General features: G+C 44.5%; 1 protein-coding gene across 1 annotated transcript in view; it reads left to right on the top strand.

Annotated features, from left to right (window-relative positions):
• The window catches only part of TMC5 (transmembrane channel like 5), a 57,883-nt gene that overhangs the window by 18,411 nt on the left and 18,871 nt on the right, over window positions 1-20,601 (top strand). The window contains exons 3-10 of the mRNA XM_007188317.3: window positions 1,678-1,850; window positions 4,945-5,034; window positions 9,829-9,928; window positions 12,065-12,152; window positions 12,599-12,847; window positions 15,032-15,183; window positions 17,254-17,398; window positions 18,295-18,450. Of these exons, the coding sequence (XP_007188379.2) occupies window positions 1,678-1,850; window positions 4,945-5,034; window positions 9,829-9,928; window positions 12,065-12,152; window positions 12,599-12,847; window positions 15,032-15,183; window positions 17,254-17,398; window positions 18,295-18,450 (1,153 nt within the window). The remainder of the gene's footprint in view (window positions 1-1,677; window positions 1,851-4,944; window positions 5,035-9,828; window positions 9,929-12,064; window positions 12,153-12,598; window positions 12,848-15,031; window positions 15,184-17,253; window positions 17,399-18,294; window positions 18,451-20,601) is intronic.

Raw genomic sequence — 20,601 nt, 5'->3', positions numbered from 1 at the left:
CCTCTAAGGAGGTTTTTTTTTTTTTCAAGTCCAATTTTTCCTGGTTCAGATATGATAGATCTAAATTTTGTCAAAAAGATTTTAATCTTCCATCAATTTTGGTCATTGACAAATTTTACTAGGTACAGTTTGGGTCGTTGAGTGTTAGTCTTGGGTGACAGTTTTGCCAAACTTCGTTTTTCCTGGGTTAAGTTTCTTAATGTTCATGTTGCCAACAAGATGTGATTCTTTATTTATTTTTCAGGTTATTCTTAACCTATAACAAATTTACCATATGAAATTTCAACCAATACAAGTTTTATTTTGTATGTACTATTTCTACTCGTAATATTTATGAATTCAACAAAGACTAATGGCTTTTATTTACCTCTGGGAACAAGGATATGGGATTTGGGTGCACAGTGAGGTCAAATGCCTACAGGAGTAATGCTAAATACAACCTAAATAGGTGGCTTAATAGGACCAGGTCAAAATGTCCTCCTTGGTCTCATCCCCCACTGCCTGGCTCTTCATTAAAAATATACCTTTGACCTTGTCACTGCCTTGTTTCTCATCTTCCATTGTTCTTCATAACCTTTGGGAGAAAGACTACACTTCACTTGTGAGAACATTTAAGCGTGAGGATGCGCTGAGCTAATGTAAGATGCCAGCCAAAGCCCAGCCTGACTGACCTCCTCCCACCTCTGCTATCCTCTCCCTACCTGAACCCTGTACTCTAGGTCAGTGGTTCTTGACCTTGGCTGATGCTTAGAATTATCTGATTACCTGGGGAGACTTAAAAATCATACAAATGCCTGGGCCCAACTTTCAGAGATTCTATTTAGTTGTCTGGGGTGAGGCCTGGGAATAGGTATATACACAAAATTGAGAATCATTGCTCCAGGTTAATTGATTTTCATAGCATTCCTTTTATATATTCAACACTTTCTGGTTTCACATGTTTATTTGTGCTGTTCTTCATCCTTGGAATGCCCTCCTCCTAACTATGTATTAATTTATCCTTCCAATCCCAGCTCAGATGTCTCTTTTCCATGTAGATTTCCCTTCAGACTCCCAGCCCAAATTCTCTTCTCTTTCCTCTGAACTCCTTGGGCCTGTCTTCTTTTTTTTTTTTTTTTTTTTTAAGTTTAATTTTTATTTACTTATTTATTTATGGCTGTGTTGGGTCTTCGTTTCTGCGCGAGGGCTTTCTCTAGTTGTGGCAAGTGGTGCGCAGGCCTCTCATTATCGCGGCCTCTCTTGTTGCGGAGCACAGGCTCCAGACGCGCAGGCTCAGTAATTGTGGCTCGCGGGCCCAGTTGCTCCGCGGCATGTGGGATCTTCCCAGACCAGGGCTCGAACCCGTGTCCCCTGCATTGGCAGGCAGATTCTCAACCACTGCGCCACCAGGGAAGCCCGTCCTGTCTTCTTATATTCATCAGTTGCTACTTGTATTATAATTGCTTATGGCTGTGGTTAATAAGCTCGGCCAGACTGTCTTGAGAGTTCCTTGAGGGTAGACAACCCATGTCTTTAACTTCGTGTTGTCACCTCATTGCCCATGCCTAACACATGGTTGGCATTCAGTCAGCGTTTGTGGGATGAATGAATTGATGGATGGATGGATGGATGGATGGATGGATGACTATCTTTACTACGCTATTGGATGACTATTGATCCATCATTTTGGGATTTCAGAATGCTCAGCAGAGCATCTTCTATCCAGCCCTCATTTCACCGTGAGGGTGACGACCCCTTCGGCATCCTTGGGAGAAAGGATGGAGATTATCCTGAAAGCATTGAAATGAAATCCAGGGAGATGGCAAATCCGTACAGCCCCTCTGTGCCAGGTGCTCCTGGAAGTGGCTATGGTAAGCATTTGTTAAGAAGAGAATCATATCCTGGGAAGAAAGTAAAATTCAGTGGGCTTGGGACCAATCATTAAAGATCAGCAAGAGAAGAATTGGTTTATCCCTCCTTCTTCAAACACCCACCTTACAAGGGTTGAACATACAGGGTCTAGAGAAGACAAGCAGTGTCATCAATTATCAAAGCAGGTTGGGCAGGGGTTGTGCCTGTGTGAGGTGACTGAAGGTCAGGTTCAGCCCATCGCCGTGATGTGGGAAGATGGGCTTAGTGTGGCCAGATCCTCAGATTTTTCTAAAGAAGCCAGAAATCTGGGTTTTCACATACTCCAAAATAATTTTTTGAATAAATAAATAAAATCCCTGAGCTGGGCAAACAAAACCACTGGTGGACTAGATTCAGTTTGTGTGGCTGCCAGTGTCCAGCTTTAGTTCAGCACATCCTGAAGGTGTTCAGATGGTCAGCACTTGCGTCTTTGGAACCTACTGGGGGCACAGGGAGTTAGAAGTAGCTCTGTCCTCACGGTTCGTAAAGCCTAAGTGAGTAGGTGACACCAGCACATCAAGACTAAAGAAAATTAGCAAACAGACTGACAATACGTGAAAAATCACGTCATTCTCAGAATCTGCTGTGTGTGAAGGTTTAACTCTAGGAGGTAAAGGAGATTCTACCAGTTCTCATCTTCCGGAAGGAAAAAGGAACTTGTTGTCTGATAGAAGAAGCCAGCTCATGGCACAAGTCAATGTTATAGGAATTCAGAGCCCGTGAGAGCTGGAAAAAGGAGTGTTCAGGCATGAACAGAGTGAGGGACCCAAGTGTTGGTTGGTGCAGAGGGAGGACTGCTCAGCCCTGAGGGGGTGGGTGGGGAAGAGATTGAAGAAGGCAGGGAGGAGGGGGTGAGATGCATTGCCACGCACTAAGGAAAAACGCGGACTCTTACACATTTGCATAGGGAACATTCACTTGGGCTATTCCGAACCTTTAGGCCAGGCATTCTCAGTGGGGCATATCAATCCCAAGGGGCGAAAATTTATTGAAAGGCCAGAAAAAAACCTTCCTCTTTTTATGTATAAAGCAGAGATGCATACAGTATATGTATATAGTTATACGTATATCTGTGGTATTAAAATATCATGGGGGAGGGCAATAAGGAAGAAATGTCTAAAAAGACTACTTAGGTGGGCAGTAATGAAAAAAAAAGATTCAGAAACACTGCCCCACCCCAATGCAAGCAGAGCTAATAACACCCAGCAGGTTTTGAGTGTTTCCCATGCCCTGGAGACCCTGCCAAGCACTTTACTTTTACAGTCTTCTTTCATCTGCGGCCACCTTTCAGACAGACACTACAGCTCTCCACGTTACAGAGGGGAAAACTGAGGCTCAGAGAGAAACGTGCCCAAGGTCACCCAGCTACTACATCAAAAGAGCCAGTATCAGAATCTAGTCTCTCTGACCCCGCATTACTTCTGGGTAGGACCAGGGCAAATGCGGATTCCTGACCAACAAGCTCCATAGAACTGGAATTAGAAAGCTATTTTAAAAAGTGGTCACATAAAGTGTGGCTTCCTTCTCTGGGCTCCTTTTAGGACTAAGGTCGTTGTGCCGGCATTCATTTGTCCAGTGATATGCCATCCTGTTAGGCTATGCACTCCTTAAGGAGAACCCATTTCACCCATGTATCCTCCAAGGCTCTATGTGATTTTCCTAGTGCCTAGCATACAGCTGGTGCTTGAGCAATGCTAACTGAATTAATAGCAACAACTGTAAGGGATGTATCAGTTGGCTATTGCCACAGGAATGCTTCATAACAAACAACTCCAAAACCCAATGTTGTACAATAAACATCATTTATTTCTCACCCACGCATCTGTGGGTTTGCTTGGAGTTTGACTGAACCAGGCTGGGTTTGGCTGTGCCTGATTTGAGGTCACAGATTCTATTTAGGTCTAGTGTCCTTCTTGACCCAGTGAGCTAACCTGGGCCATTTTCTTCCCATGGCATAAGCTGGAAGCAGAAACATACGATGTCTCTGAGTCCTTGACTTGGAACTAGCAAACTGTCACTTCTACCATGTTCCACTGGTTAAAGCAAGTCACATGAGCAAGCCCAACTTCAATGGAGGTTTCCAAGGTGGAGGAAGTGTAATATTTGCTGAAAAACAATTAATTTACCACGATAGTTAATATATATTAAGAATTTGCTATGTTCCAGGATTATTTTAAGCACTTTACATGTACTAACTGATTCAATGTCCCCAACAATCCTATGCAAAGGTCTTATTATTATCCCTGATTTACAGACTTTGAAGCTCAGAGACATTAAGTAACATGCCAGAGAGCATGCAGCTAGTAAGCAGCAAAGCCAGGAACTGATCCTTGGCAAGAAGTTCCAGAACCTCCTGCAGTATAATTTTGTACATCTCCATCAAAATGTGCTCCGTTTTCTCTGTTGAGGAGTTTAGCCTTCATTGTTTACCATGAGTTGAATAAAAATATATTGAAATGTGACACTGTCGTGTAGATGCTGAAAGTGGACTCTGTCTCTAAGAAAATCATGCCAAATTTCAAATTTATTCAGGTGTCATCATAAAATGCTAGAACTAGAAGGAAGCTTTGTAATCACCTAGACAAGCTTTTTTTTTTTTACTCAATTTTTAGAAGACTTATTTTTTTACAGAAGTTTTAGGTTCACTGTAAAATTGAGGGAAAGGTAACAGAGATTTCCCACATATCCTTTGCCCCACATGTGCATGGCCTCCCCCGTTATGAGTCCCCCACCAGAGTGGGACATTTGTTACAATTGAACCTACATTAACACATCCTTATCACTCAAAGTCCATGTTTACATTAGGGTTCACCTTGGGTTGTAACTTCTATGTGTTTGGACAAATATATATTGACATGGAGCTACCATTATGGTATCACACAGAGTATTTTCACTGTCCTAAAACCCTCTGAGATCCATCTATTTATCCCTCCCCCTCCAGACAAGTATTTTTCGAACTCTGATTTGTGACCCATTAACAAGTCTTACTGACCACTGTGTGCTCAGTAACATCTAGTGTGGTGGGATTAATTGTCTCTTGTCTCTTCATTCCAGTGAACCCTGCTTATGTGGGTGACAATGGCCTCAGCCAAGCTTATGGAGACCCACCCTTGTCTGGACATGATTGGCACACGTCACCCCAAGGTAAGGCTTAAATGGACGGTGACCCAAAATATCAGCCGTAAAGAAGGAATGTGTTCAAGGCAATGCAGACAGTGCCATTTCCTCTTGGCCTCTGGTGTGGTAACTGATAGAGTACTTCCTTAATTTATCATAATGGAGTTTTCTTTTAAACATGCAATTTTTTTCTCTTTTGGATATCAGGGTGTCTTCACTAGGACTCTTCTGGTTGCAAGTGACAGAAACCCAACTCACCCAGGCCCAAGGCTTGTGTGGTGGGAAGGATATGGGGAAACAAAGAACTGAAGGTAGAATTACCTTCCAGCACCTAGGACAGTGCCTGGCACATAGTAGGTGCTCAGAGATATTTGTTGTATGAGTCACAGGAACCAGGGCCTCTGAGTCTGAAGCCAGGGGCTCAGGGCCACCTGGATTTTTTTTCTCCATCTATTTCTCATCTTTGCTTGATGCAGCTTCTCTTTAAGCTTCACCTCATTCATCTCAACCAGTCAGGCTTTCCCTGCAGGCCAGGGAGCGTGACAGCAGCAGGCCTAGACACACACACAAAGCTCAGCAATGTCATGGAAAGTCTTCCTTTCTTTCTAGGCCTGTCAGTCAGTGCTGAGACTCTCTCCAGCCCCATTTGGGACACATGCCTACACATGAACCAATCATTTTCACATAGGAGAGAAGACTGGGTCACATGTCCATCCCGTGGCTAATACATGTGTTGGTGAGATGGCAGTGCCTTGAGCCAAATTTTTCTGAATAATCATAGAATTATTATGACAGTGGAGGGTAGGAGTAATCAGATTGGAGAAGGCTTTGAAACAGGTTAGGAAGCTCTATAAGGATCACTGTGTGCTGTGATGAAGGTCTGATCAGAGGCAGAGGCTGAGAAATAAAAAAGCATTAGAGGAGAGAGGCCAGAGAATACTGGAAGTTAAAGGCAAACCTGTGAAAAACGAGGAATAAACCGAAGACGCCCTCTAAGTAACAACGCAAGTTGCGGGGCCCCATGACTTAAAACCATCCCTCACCTTCTGACCCCCTAGCGTGGGTGATAGCCTGTAGCCTCATTCTTTAAGAGCCTCATCAAGGAGGCCTGTATCTTTCAAGGGGTAGGTGTCACTACCTGGGAGAGAAAACCATGGGGATATAAACGGTCATGTTCTCCATTTGGTTCCCACGAGAGCAGGGAATGGCTTTAACTACTGGGGAAAAGAAATGCCTTTAAACCTCCTAAGATGCTCTCTCTGGCCAGCATGAAGATTAGGGCCTCTGGGTGGAAGAGGAGTCCCCAGGAGGCAGAGAGAAGTAAACAAATAGAGGACCCAGAGATGAACCTGGCTTTCTTCACCATTTTGCTTTGCACCAGTTCTGATTCTCAAATCATTTATAATTGGTGGACAGTCTCCTGATAGAGTGTCACTCTGATGGATCATGCCCGCATCTAGGAAGTGCCTGGCACATAGTAGGTACTCATAAATATTCATTCATTTATGAATGAATGAATGAATGAGTGATACATCAGCATCTTGTTACAGGAGAGGACCAGGGTGAGGTGATTAAAAGGCCCTGCTTTGGGACCAGACAGACCTGGGTTTGATCCCTAGCTCTGCTACTTGCTGGTTTTGTGACCTTAGGCAAATCACCTTTTGGGGCCTCAGTTTTCTTATAAAATGGGGTTTATTATAGTACTTATTTCGTAGGGTGATTGTGGAAATTAAATAATATACTCTATTTAAAGTAGTTGGCCTGCAGTAACGGCAGGTATTGTTACTGGTAATTATCGTTGGTGTGGGGAGAAGAGGTAGAGATCTAGTCCAATCCTGCCATTTAATGAGAGTGTGATGAGGAGGGGGGTCAGTTCATTCCTCTGCACCTCAATTTCTCCAACTATTAAATAAACAGCTTGGCCAAGGTGATTTCCAGATCAGGTCTATTGGGTAGGAATTGCGTCCAGGTGCCCAGCACTGAAACAGGACAGTGGTTTAGCAATAAAGGGATTTATTTTCCTCTTGTAACAAGAAGTACGAAAGGAGGCAGTCCAAAGTTTATGTGGCACCTCTGCCCGTGATGATCTCAAGGCCTAAGGCTCCTTCTAAAACTTCTTTTTCCACCATCCTTAGAGGGTGAACATTTAACCTCTTGTTTTCAAAATGGCAGCCTCTGGTCAGGAAGAAGGCGAAATGGTGAAGCGATAAAGGTGAAATCAGACAAAGTGTCACATTTTAAAGAGCATTCCTGGAGGCCACAATCTTATTGGCTAAAACGGGGTCACAGGTCCACCCTTGGCTGCAAAGGAGACACCCTTTGCCACAAAGGAGGCAGCCTTTGCCACGAAGGAAGCTGGGAGAGTCTTAACTGAGCACAGTGTCTGCACAAGAAAGGAGGCTTCCGCTGGTATGAGAAAAAGAGAGAATGGGTATTGGGAAGCAGACAGACAGCAGGGTGGGCCACCCAAGACAGTCAGGAGATAATAATTGTTTCACTATAAACCCATCTGGATTTACATAGGCACATAAAACTATAAATATAAAACATGAGTTTTAGACCAGAGACACCAAATTAAAAAGAAAATCTTGCCCTTTCATTATGAGTCATTTAGAAGAATCTCTGCCTTCTGTTTCTAGAATCCCATTGTCTTCAATAAAGAATTCTGTTTCTGGTCTCTTACCTAGCTACTGCGACAGTAGTCTCTGCAGAAAAACCACACCTCTTCACGAGGAGACCCCTCCGGTGTAGATGTGGGGGACTGTGCTATGATCTGTGTGGGGCTAGCTTTGTCCATCTCATCCTGGCATTAAAAACTGTGAATGGGGTGGCTCTCTGTGGCTGTCATCCCTTTTCCTGGAGGTTCCCAACAATGCCAGTGTGATTGCTGTATGAGGTCTTGGGAGGCCCACCCTGGTGGAGAGTAAGGCTTGGAGGAAGCCAGAGATGCTGTCTGGTGACCAAGTGAATGAAATCATCGTTGAGGTTGAGAATGTCCCATCTGGGGTCCAAAGCCATCCATCTTCAAGTCAGATTGTTCCAGAAAAGACACTGGCGAACTCAAGCTTTAGTTTGGTCTCCTCCATTTCTGACATTGATGTGACAGACTCTCAGATTTTCAGCAATTGGAATGACAAAAAGGGCAAGCAGTTATTACGGTTTTCAACACCTGTGAATGAATCGTTTTCTCAGACCCTTCATAGCTCAGAAAGCATGGGCTTAGACACCCTTCGTACTTCACATGAGAACATCCAAGGTAGTGAGACCCTGGGGCAGAGGAGTTAGAACGGGAACAGCACCTTCCAAGTTGCCCACAGGGTTTTGGTTTTAAGACTTCGATCAGGGTGGAGGTTTGGTAGATGACCTGAGGATGCTCAGGGCCGCGGAAGGGGTCACTCTGAGAACGTCTGATACCAAAGAAGGAGTTTACCTTGATCAAGCGCATTTCATGTGCCCAGTGTTCTGCCTTTTTGTCATCCATCGAGTTTAGTTTTATTTACTTGCCACACTCCACACCCATGAGACAGGCATGCCTGCCATTTCCATTTGCTTGATGAAGATACTGAGGCTCAGGGAAATTAAATGATGTGGCAGATCTGGGATCAAATGCAGGTCTGCCTGATTCCCAAGCCTGACACCTTAACCACCATCCTGTCCTGCTTTGGTCCTATCCCTCTCCACTCTGGATTTGGCAACAAGGGATGCCTCTTTTGTCAAGTCCGCCATGAAACCAGGTTTCTTTCCTCTTCCCTCCTTCGCCTTTCTTCCTTTCTGTCTACTCCCACTTCCCTCTCAGGAGGCACTCAAACTCCTCATCTTCAGCCGAGTGATTTGGTGGCCCTCTTCTGGGAACTCTCTCTCCACCTCAGCTATGTCACTGAAACGAGGAGTTCCGTGCAGCTCCCTAACAGGGCCAGGAGCCAGCCCGCTCCCGGTCACCGCCCCGGCGGGCCCCCAGCTGTCCCTCCACTGTTACTGGAGCGGGGACAGCAGTGCCAGGCGTTACATGCGGACACAACACCACCCAGAGCGAGAAGGGACTGCCTTTTCCTTGTTTTTTGAGTCTTGCTTTTTTGAGAGGGAAGAAACCTTTTCCAAGAAACTCCTCAGCAGACCACCCCTCACAGAACATTGGCCAACGTGTCACATGCCTGGGCCTGAACAGGTCACCTGCAAGGGGGCTGGGACCATCAAGATAGGCTTGGATTCACTGGGATCTGTCCCCTGTGCCTGGAGATGGGTCCCACCCTGCAGAAGCCCAGGGCCATGGGAGAGACGGCCGTAGATTTCTGAACCAGATTGGGATTCTGTCAAAAAGGAGAGCTGACTGCGGGATAGATGACCAACAGTATCTGCCACGCTGACCCAAAGTGGGAATTTGGGTTCTTGGGAGAGGAGGGGGGGAGTCCTCATCTTCCAGGGGATGGAGGAGCACAAGACAACAGTCAAGAAAAGTCAAGAAGATGCTTGGGCCTGGAGTTCAGGGGGCAAGAGAAAGCCATGCGGGAAATTACAGAGGGAGGAGAGCCAGGCTGACCGAACATTCTGGGTCTCATCAGCTTTGGTGACTGTTCCTTGTCGTGGGAAAAAGGAAAGCACTGAATTAGAATTGCGTGCAAACTATCATTTTCTTTGGCTTCGAGATTTCACACGTGTACGTGCCGTCTTCTTGTTTTTATTTGTGACCTTTGGGATCACTGAGTACATATATTCTTCTTTCTTTGTGCTCTTATAAAAACATGCTCTATCTTCAGCACCATATTTTCAAATGCTATTATTCTGTTAAAGGAGAAAAAAATAAACTCCATTTTTTTTCTGCAGGACAAAAGTTAATTGCATCTCTGATACCCATGACATCTAGAGACAGAATTAAAGCCATCAGGAATCAGCCAAGGACCATGGAAGAGAAAAGGAACCTTAGGTATGGACCAAAAGCTTTTCTTCTTGCTCAGATTTCATGGAAACCTCAATCTTCTACTCTTGTCCCATGTTGGAAAGATAAGAAATAAATAAATGCAAGAGAAGAGACAATCTTCCTACCGAAGAATTCCACACAATCTGTGTTGGTTGCCTGGAGTGTGGGCTGTGCTTAGTGACCTGCTTCCTGAGAGCAGAGCGTGGAAAGAGGGAAGTAGCTTCCCAGGGGTGAAGTCAGGCTAATACTACCAGGTGGTCAAGGTTAACATTCCCAGGGAAAGTCATGTGATCAGGAGTTCCCCTCTATGGTACTCTCTCCTAAAACCAGCAACCCTAGTCTAACCAGACAAAATAATCAGACAAACCCCAATCGAGGGACATTCTTCAAAATACCTGAGGAGTATTCCTCAAAACTGTCAAGGTCATCAAAAAGAAGGAAAGTCTGAGAAACGGTCACATGCTAAAGTGTTCTAAAGAGACATGACAATTAATGCAATGTGGTTTCCTGCATGGGTTCTGGAGTGGAAAATGGGCACCTGTGGAAAAACTAGTAAAATTGGAATAGTCTGGAGTTTAGGTAAAAGTTAGACACCAGTGTTGGTTTCTTAGTTGTGACAGACCTACCATGGATATGTAAGATGTTAAAGGGGGGAAATGGTGAGTAGTAGATGGGAATTTTCTGTTCTCTTTTTGTAACTTCTCTGTAAATCTCAAACTACTGTTTAAAAAAAAAAAGGTGAGGGGGTGAGGGCAGGGAGTTCCCTGGTGGTCCAGTGGTTAGGACTCGGGCGCTTTCACTGCTTCGACCCAGGTTCAGTCCCTGGCCAGGGAGCTAAGATCCTGCAAGCCACAAGGCGCTGGGGCAGGGGAGCACAAAACCCAAACAAACAAAACCTCAGAAGCTTTCTAAGCCCAGGAATTCAAAAACAAGAGCGAGGGCTGTTTAAGCCTTCAGCCCTTCTTACATTTACCATTCCTCAGCCTTTTTCTTTTTCTTTTTGCAGTTTGTAGCAGTTGGCAGAAACTAGTAGAGTGGATGCAATTGCTAATACATAATTCAATGATGCAATTGTTCTGAGGTTCCGAGTCTGGCAGGGGAGATAGATTGGTCAACAAGTAACTTATAAATGGCAGAAAGAAAATCAGGCCAAATCAAGGTGGAAGGAGATTGCAGGGGGAGGATTAGAAGGAGAAATATAGTTCCCTTGGGCAAAGCAGGGGGCATCTGTGAGCTGAGCCTTGGAAGATGGTGATGTGGTGGTGGACCTTTGGGGTGGACAAAAGAGAGCCAGGAAGGGGCCAGAGCAAAGGAGATGCCATGCGTTCATGGAGAAGTAAAGAGAAAACTGCGGATGGATCTTTTTGAAAACACTCTTCCGTTTCAAACTCTGCATGGCCTCCTCTGTCACAGAGTGCAGACCTTGTATGGCCCGAAAGACTTTACAGCACGATTTTCAACCTGACATTTGAGTCTGGATCATTCTCTGTTGTGGGAGGCTGTCCTGTTCACTGTAGGGTGTATAGCAGCATCCCTGGTCTCTACCCACTAGATGTCAGTGCCCTCCTTACCCCCAGTTTGACAACCCCAAAAGTCTCCAGACTTACCCAAATGTCCCTTGGGGGCAAAATCTCCTAGGTTGAGAACCACTGACTTATAGGACCCCACCCACCTACCCACGGTTATCACTCACACCCTTCACCCTTCCCCCACTCATTCCATTCCAGCTGTCTTGGTCTCCTTGGGGCTTTGCACTGGCTGTTCCCTATATTCAGACACTCCCTTATCCATAGACTAACCCCTCTTCTCCTTTAAGACTTGGCGCAAACACTTTGCACTATTGAAATTGTACCACGGTCTTCACCCCAGCATTTCCCACCTCCTTACTCTGTTTTTCCTTTTTCTTTCCCATAGTACAACTCACCTTCTATTATCCTATATCATTTACCCACTTTATTTTTCTATTTATTGTTTATTTTCTTTCTCTTCCAACTAGGATGTCTGCTCCATGAGCTGAGGAAATCCATCTCTACCTCACCACCTGGGACCATGCCTGACACATCGCACGCACTCAGGAAATATTTGGGGAATGAATGCAATACAACATTGGTATCTCTCACTTTCTTCTGCCCTTTCCCACAGGAAAATTGTTGACAAAGAGAAAAGTAAGCAGCCCCGTCGTATCCTGGAGCTCATCGGCTGTGCTCAGTGTCTGAATTCCATTTCATTGGTAAATCGGTCTTTACTGCGGTCAGTAAATGGGCACAGAGTAGGGTGAAACCAGGGAGGTGGGAGAGTAGGGATGAGAAAGGACCCACGGGGAGGAGGAACCAAAGTTCAGGGCTATTTCCTTGAAAGACGTAGAAATTGGGTCAGTCTAGGTGTGGGGAAAACAGACAGGCATGGGAAAGTCTACGAGGTCGCTGAGTTATCTGGGCAACTTAGCCACTGTGAGTGTCACCTTCAATAGCAAACCTGGGAAGGTAATAAATAATAGCACTCACCTTAGAGGGTGGTCCTGCGGATTAAATGAGATAACGTTTGCAAAAGCGTTTAGCGTGGCGCCTGGCGCATCGTACCGCTCTAGAAACAGTGGCCATTGCTGCTATTTTGGAGCCTGCTCAGTAGACATTTGTTGAGGGATGGTCCAGCCGCGCACGTTGTATCTACCCGCAGGCATGCCGGAGATCCAAGAACAGTCTGTCGGAACTGTTCAGTTCCATCAGCCTGTGGCAGAAAACACTCAAGGTCATCGGAGGCAAGTTCGGCACCAGCGTCCTCTCCTATTTCAACTTTCTGAGGTGGCTTTTGAAGTTCAACATTTTCTTGTTCATTGTGACCTTCAGCTTCATCATAATCCCTCAGTTAACCATGGCCGAGAAGAACCACCTCCGATTCACTGGACTGGAATTTTTAACCGGGGCTGTAAGTGCTCCATCCCCTGCCCGGAGTTCACACCTTGGAGACCCAGGGACAGGTCTGCCCGTCACCCTTCCAGGCCTCTCGTTTTGCCTGGGAGTCAACCGATGGGGAAAGAGGGTGTTTAAAATGATTTCTTTTTTTCCCCCAAAGTAACATATACACAGCCTAGTAGAATTTCTGTCTCCTGAGGTGAACATGTTGTTAACATTTTTTGTTGTCCAGAATCCTCTTCTCTGCACACAAATGGACACATTGTGCATGGACATATGCATCTTTTTTTAACAAAAGATGAATTATTCCTATAGACTGCCTATGACTTGCTTTCTTCCACCTAATATGTAGCGGACATCTCATACTGGTGTTCACAGATCTACCTTTTCTTTCTTTTATTTCTTTCTACAAAATACAGTCCTCCTTAAGAAAAAAATTCCTAGTATAGAAGAGAGCAAACTAAGAGAAAGTCTATTTTACCCTCCTTCTTTTGTCTAACTCTCCAGTTTGGAGTGTACCTCTGTCCACCATTTTTCTTTCTATACAGTCATAGATACATAGGTAGATAGATAGTTAAACTTTTTTTTTTTTTTAATAAAAGAAGATGAGATACTACAAATCTTGCTTTGCAACTTTTTTTTTTTTGCATTACTATGAATCTTGAGCATGGATATACATCCATATTATTCTTTTTATTAACAACCACGGTATATCTACCTAGCTCCTTACTGAAGCACATAGCCCCTGCCTTGTGAGTTTACCTTCTAGAAGAGATTTCTGCCACTGAGATTCTGTGGATAAGCAAACTACAGCCCAAGAACCAAATCTGTATAGCCTGCAAAATAAGATTGCCTTCCACGTTTTTAAATGGTTGGAAAAAAATGAAAAGAAGGATAACATTTTGTGAAACATAAAATTTATATGAAATTCAAATTTCGGTGTCTTTTCGGTTAAGTTCTTTTGGAACACAGCCACAACTATTTGTTTCCGTGTCTGTGCTGCTTTCCTGCTACAATAGCAGAGGTGAGCGGTTATGGGCTGGCCAAGCCCAAGATATTTACTATCTAGCTCTTTACAGAAAGAGTTTGCCTACTCTTGTAGTAGAGCATTCACAGTAAGGTTCCTCCATTCGTCTTTCTTTTTTCTTTTTCTGTTAAAATTTTTTTTTCCTTGGGATAGACACATTCAAATGGAATTATTGTGTCAATTTATCCTTCACTTTTTTCTCATTATTGTGTATATTTGTATATATGAAACATTTTATTATGAAAAATTTCAAACATACAGGAAAATAAAGAGTAGTAAAATAAACACCCAAAGACCCACTACGCAGATTTTAAATTGCTACCATTTTCCCAAATTTGTTTTATCTTATTGTTTTTTGAAGTATTTTACAGTAAATCACAGACATCAGCTGAATTTCTTTAATATGCATCTCTGGACAATGAGGACATTTTCCTGCAGGCATATACATTATCACACCTGGCAATATTAAAAGTTAATATCATCTAAAATCCAGACCATATTCAAATTTTCCCAGTTGTCCGCCAAATGTCTTTCATAGCTTTTTGTTCAGACCAGGATCCAAGCAAAGACCACACTCTCTTTGCATTCAGTTGTTTTTCTCTGAAGTCTCTATTAATCTAGAATGATCTCCTCAGTCCCTTCCTCCTTTTTTCTTGACATGGGCTTATTGCAGAAACCAGGCCAGTTGTCATGCAGATTCCAATGTTCTACTTTCTACAATTGTCAAATTGTTTCCTCCGGGTCTCTCTAATTTGTTTCTCTAGTTTATACAGACTCCTTATTTCCTGTAAATTGAACTTTAGACCTAAAGGCTTGATTTGTTTCGTTTTAAACCTGTTTGACCATAATACTTGATAGAGGACAGAGGCACAAAATGGCTGGCTGTCCTGCTTTTAATCATGCTTGGCTTGGTCACTGGGTCCAGGTGGTGATCGCTGGGTCCCTCCATTGTAAAGTTATGTTGGTTTGAGATTCCTTTCCACCTCTGAGAGCCTAGTGATACGATGTCTAGGTTCTCAGTGGCCTTGGGTGCCTCTTTCCTGGCAAACAAAATATCTACACTGACCAGTGCAGACTTCTTGCATACGGAACAGGTCAACTGTGCAGACCATAGTCATTCATTGTTTTCTCAAGAGATCCACCTGACCTGGGGTTTATTGTCCCTTTCAGGGTTATTTTACGGACACAGTGATGTACTACGGCTTTTACACCAATACTGCAAACCAGCATGGGAACAGTGGGACCTCCTACAACATGCAGCTGGCCTACATCTTCACAATCGGAGCGTGCTTGGTTGTCTGCTTTTTCAGTTTGCTCTTCAGGTATAGAATGTCTGCATTTTCTGATTCTAAGCTCTTTTTAGATTTAGGCAAAATTCAAGAGACTCAAAAGTTACTGGAGAAACAGTTTCTCTGCAATTTCAACTTTCTATTGCTGTCTGATCGTTCCTTGTCCTAGAACATAAAGTATAAGTTTGGATAGAGGAAGAGAAGTTTTCATGTGCTTTTAAAGAAATTTGTCAGTCTGAAAATAAGTATGCAATGACTTAAGTAGTTTTGGTTTTTTTTTAAGAAGAAAGACTTTCTTTTATTTATTTATTTATTTATTTATGGCTGTGTTGGGTCTTCGTTTCTGTGCGAGGGCTTTCTCTAGCTGCGGCTAGCGGGGGCCACTCTTCATCGCGGTGTGTGGGCCTCTCACTATTGCGGCCTCTCTTGTTGCGGAGCACAGGCTCCAGACACGCAGGCTCAGTAATTGTGGCTCACTGGCCCAGTTGCTCCCTGGCATGTGAGATCTTCCCAGACCAGGGCTCGAACCCGTGTCCCCTGCATTGGCAGGCAGACTCTCAACCACTGTGCCACCAGGGAAGCCCCAACTCAAGTAGTTTTGACCATTGTCAATTGACAACGGTGAAAGAGGAGGTACAGATGCTCAATCTGTTAAACCTATTGTTTACTAGGTCTTTGAAACAAAGTACCACAGACTGGGGGACTTAAACAACAAAAATTTTTCTTCTCAAATTCTGGAGGCTATAAGTCCAAGTTCAAGGTGTCAGCAGGGTTGGTTTCTCCTGGGCCTCTCTCCTTGGCTTGCAGACAGCTGCCTTCTCACTGTGTCCTCATGTGATCTGCCCTTGGTGCATATCTGAGTCCTAATATCCCCTTCTTATAAGGGCACTAGCCATACTGGATTAGGGCTCACCTAAAATGATCTCACTTTGACTTAATTACCTCTGTAAAGACCCTATCTCCAAATACAGTCAATTTCTCAGGTACTAGGGGTTAGGACGTCAATATATTAATTTTTAGAGGATACAATTCATCCCATAACAACCTCACTGCCAGCACGATCATCCAAAATAAAACAAGATTCTGTTTTGTCCTATCAAACTAGGAAATGTTTCTGTTTCTTAAGCTGTTATTACTCAGTGGTGGCAAATTTTGGAAAGGTAGTGTCCATTTTACTCAGCATTTTTTACATGCCAGGCTTAGTGCTAAGTGCTTCCTGGGCCCAGTTTCACTGAATCCTACTGACATCTCCATGATAGTAACAGCTGCCTTTATCGTGTGCTTACTGCCCTAAGGGCTACATTGACTCTTGTGGTGGGCTGAATAATGCTCCCCCTTTCAAAGATGTCCATGTCCTAATCCCCAGAACCTGTGAATATGTAACCTTATCTGGCAAAAGGGATTTAAAAATTTTTTTTTAATTTTAATTTTTAATTTTTTTATTATTTTGGCAAAAGCGATTTTGATTGATGAAATTAAGGATCTTAAAATGGGCTAATGTAATCCCAAAGTCCTTGAAAGTGGGAGGCAGGAGGGTCAAAGTCAGAGAGAAAGTGGAATATGCTACTCTTCTGGCTTTGAAGATGAAGGCGCGACAAGCCAGGGAATGTAGGCAGCCTCTAGATGCTGGAAAAAGGCAGGGAAACATATTCTCCCTTAAAGTCTCCAGAAGGAATACAACTCTGCCAATACCTTGATTTTAGACCCATTTTCTGATTTCTGACCTCCAGTAAGAATAAATAAGTGCTGTTTTAAGCCAGTAAGTTTGGGGCAATTTGTTATAGCAGAAACTAATACAACTCCCATAATAACTCTGTGAGGTGTGAACCATTATTCTCCCCATTATATAGTGGTGGAAGCTGAGGGTCAGAACAGTTAAAATGACAAAATCCCCCAGCTGGCAATCTAAGATTACAAAGTCAGATCCCAAAGCCGGCATTCCTGACTATTCTGTTTGCTGTTGCCCTGTTCCAGAAGAACTTGGGGCTAACTCTTCCATGTTGCCTTTCACCGTTAATGATGGGACTTTTCTTTGTTATACTCCCTGCACCCCCAATGCCTGTCCTAATAACCTTTGGGTATTTTGGTTTCTGCCTTCCCTAGCATGGCCAGGTATTTCCGGAACAACTTAATTAACCCACACATTTACTCCAGACGGATTGCTAAACTCATCTTTTGCTGGGATTTCACCGTCACTCATGAAAGCGCTGTAAAGCTGAAACAGAAGAATCTGAGCACTGAGATAAGGGTAAGGCAAGCTAGCTTTACACCCCTTCCCATGGCCAGTCCTCGCTCCTCCTTCAATATGTCTGTAACTTTTCTTAAAGTAATAATGAATTTTTTTTTAAATTCTCCATGATATTGGCAAAAAAACCCTAAATCTATTTTAAATGCCCAGGACCGGTGATGGTGTAGGGAAATGGACATTTTCACACAACGTGGTGGCTTTGTTATTGATATAAGCTCGCCGGAGGACAGTTTAACAATTTCTAACAAAGGTCTAAATGTAAATACTTCTCGACCTCACAGTTCCAGGTTTAAATTTTTATCCAGTGGTTTTCAACTCGGGGCGGTTTTGCCCTGGGGACGCATGGCAATGTCTGGAGGCTTTTTTGGTTGTTGCAGCCAGGGAGTGTGTGGTCCTGGCACCTCGTGGGTAGAGGCCAGGGATGCTGCTCAAGATTCTGCAGTGCACAGGACAGCCCCCCTGTCACAGGATTATCAAACTCTGCATGACGATAGAGCTAAGGTTGACAAACCCCGGTCTATAGAAAAAAATATCAAAAAAGAAAAAAAAAAGAGCAAGCAGAATTTATAGACGAAGGGGCTTTGACAAGAGGGTTCCCTGGTGTAGACACACAGCCTTATTCTTCAAGGAGGTTCTATGGCCTCAATGTATTTTCCCAAGATCATGGTCCCAATCTGTTTCTCTGAGAGGGAAGATGTAGTTAATGAAATGATGGGGGTCTTGCCCATTAGAGATTTTCCCACAGGTCTCTTAATCCAAGTTCATTGTGCACTTTCCCCCTCTTTCTTGTGGATCTGGGGTGGGTTTGTGTCACTAGGGGCAGCAAGACCTGGGGGGGAATCTTTGCTGACCGTGGAGTGGGTCTGCGGGTGAACTTGATTTCCTTGTGTTTACAGGAGAACCTGTCAGAAATCCGTCAGGAGAAAGTCAAGTTAACACTCAATCAGCGGTTGATTCGCTTCGCTGCCCACCTGGCAGCCTGGGTTGTCTCTACTGGAGTGAGCATTGCCTGCTGTACAGCCGTTTATTACCTGGCTGAGAACAACTCAGAGGTAACCAGAGAGGCAGGAACTCCAGGGTCCAGAGCACAGAGAAGCAGGTGAAGGGACGGGATGCAGGAGGGGGAGGGGAGGGGAGAGCCCACCACTCAAACTGGGGTCGTGGCCAGCAGCATCGGCACCAGCGGGAAGTTTGCTAAAAAATGCAGAATCCTGGGTCCCTCCCTTGACCCACGGACCCAGAATCTGCATCACAAGAACATACCCAGGTGACGTGTGTGAACACCTCAGAGTGGGAAGCTGGCCTAGTGGAGAGATGGGAACTTTGGCCACAGACCTGGGATCAGGTTCTGGTTTCCTCCTTTATTATTATATCCCTAATGTCTCTCATAGCCCCTGGCACCGAGTAGACACTCAATAAGTATTGTGAACAGATGGAATTTGGCAAGTGATTTACTCTTCCCAAGCCCTGGATTCCTTACCTGTAAACTGGGACTACCTGCTTTGTAGGTGTGTGGTCAGGACTAGAGAAAAGTTATGTGGAGAGTCTACTTAGTGCCTGGTACCGTGGGTGATTGAAGGAATGTTAGCTTTTTCTTTTTTTTTTTTTTAATGATATGAACTCTGAGACTAATTAGCTGGGTGGACAAAGTACTGTTTTTCTGTAGGTTTCAGTCTTCTGGAAAATGGGACTAATTTTAGCCCATTTTGCCAACCCCTAGAATTGTGGTGCAGGTTGGTCTGATTGTGTCACTTTCTTTAATGGCTTCCCATTACTCTAAATATAAAATCTATCCTCCATGGCATGATTGATAGATCTTTTGTGATGTGACCCCTGCCCGCATCTCTAGCCTCAACACCCCACAGCCACCCATATCTCACACCAGCAACACTAAATGGTGTGTCCATAGTTCCCTGAACACACCATGTTTTTCCTCATCTCTGGATGGGAAACATTCATCCTGCACTGCCCTCCCCCACTTCCCTTCATCTGGCAAGCTCCTCCTTTTCTTCCTCTAGACCTCAGCACAAGTGACACTTCCTCCAGGAAGTCTTTTCTCAGCATCACCACCCTTACTAGATTGAGTTAGGTGTGCCTGACTCTGCAATCTTTCCCTGTGCGCTGGTCACATGCAACATTGAAAATGCTTGTTTATGCATTTGTCTCTTCAAAAGAATAGTGAGGCACCTGGCCCAATACCTGGTACGTAGTAGGTGCTCAACCCAATGGATGAAAAACCGAAGGAGCCAGCAAGAAAATGGGTGTGAGATTATATAAACCTAAGGCTTTGTCATTAACCATATTAAGGATTTCCCTGAAAGAGACAAAATTGAATCGCTGTCCTCTGGGGTCTGGCACTGCCTACCTAGGGTGGAAGCTGTGACAGGGCAGTTGTAGGTATAAAGGAGACTTCTGAGTTTCTCCTTGACCTGGAAGATTTTCTTCACACTTACCTGAAGTGAAGGAGGGCAGCTAAGGAGGAGAGGAGGTAGAAGTGGAATCATTCCCATTGTTTGAACATCTGCCTGTGCCAGGCAGGATCAACCCTCTGCACAACTCCAGGGGTCGCATTCACTGGCAGCTACAGTTTCTCGTGAATGGTGCCCCCAGCCGTGTCATTTAGCAGCCCTGCGGCTAGACGTTCCCTTATTTGGTCTCACTTAATTCTTACAGTGTCTCTGTGGGTTACGTGATAATCTCCCTATCATGCAGACTGGGACAGAGGCTCAGAGAAGCTATGCATCTGGTTCGAAACCTTGCAGCTTATAAGCATGGGGAGGGGGGCAGCATTTGAACCTAGGTTACTCTGGCTCCAAAGATACTGCCAGAAGTACATGTGGTGCTTTCAAAACCATCTAGAGGTAGATAGAGGCAGAGTCAGGCCTGGGGGTGGGGAATGGGAAATTGTCAGACATCGATAAATCCACTGGAATCCCTTACCCCAAGGGCGTCTGGCAGAGGGGCAGCCCAGGCTTCCTTCCAGCCAAACACCTGAAGGCAGGGACGCCCCTCTGACCCTCATACAAATGTGCAGCATGTGCTAGTAGAGGCTCCCCTTGCCCCTAATTCAGCACCTGAGGACAGGCGAAGCCTGGTGAAATGAACAAGGGCATGCAGGAGAGGGGAGGAGAAATTCCCTTGTGTGGTAGCTTCAGTGACTCAAGCTTTTGTTCCAAAGGCCAGGAGCACATTCGCATTCTTCC

The sequence above is a fragment of the Balaenoptera acutorostrata genome, chromosome 15 (genome assembly GCF_949987535.1).
Source record: "Balaenoptera acutorostrata chromosome 15, mBalAcu1.1, whole genome shotgun sequence".
In the NCBI taxonomy this organism is placed as follows: Eukaryota; Metazoa; Chordata; class Mammalia; order Artiodactyla; family Balaenopteridae; genus Balaenoptera; species Balaenoptera acutorostrata.
The sequence above is the reverse complement of the archived record's forward strand: the minus strand, read 5'-3'. Positions and strand labels throughout refer to the sequence as shown.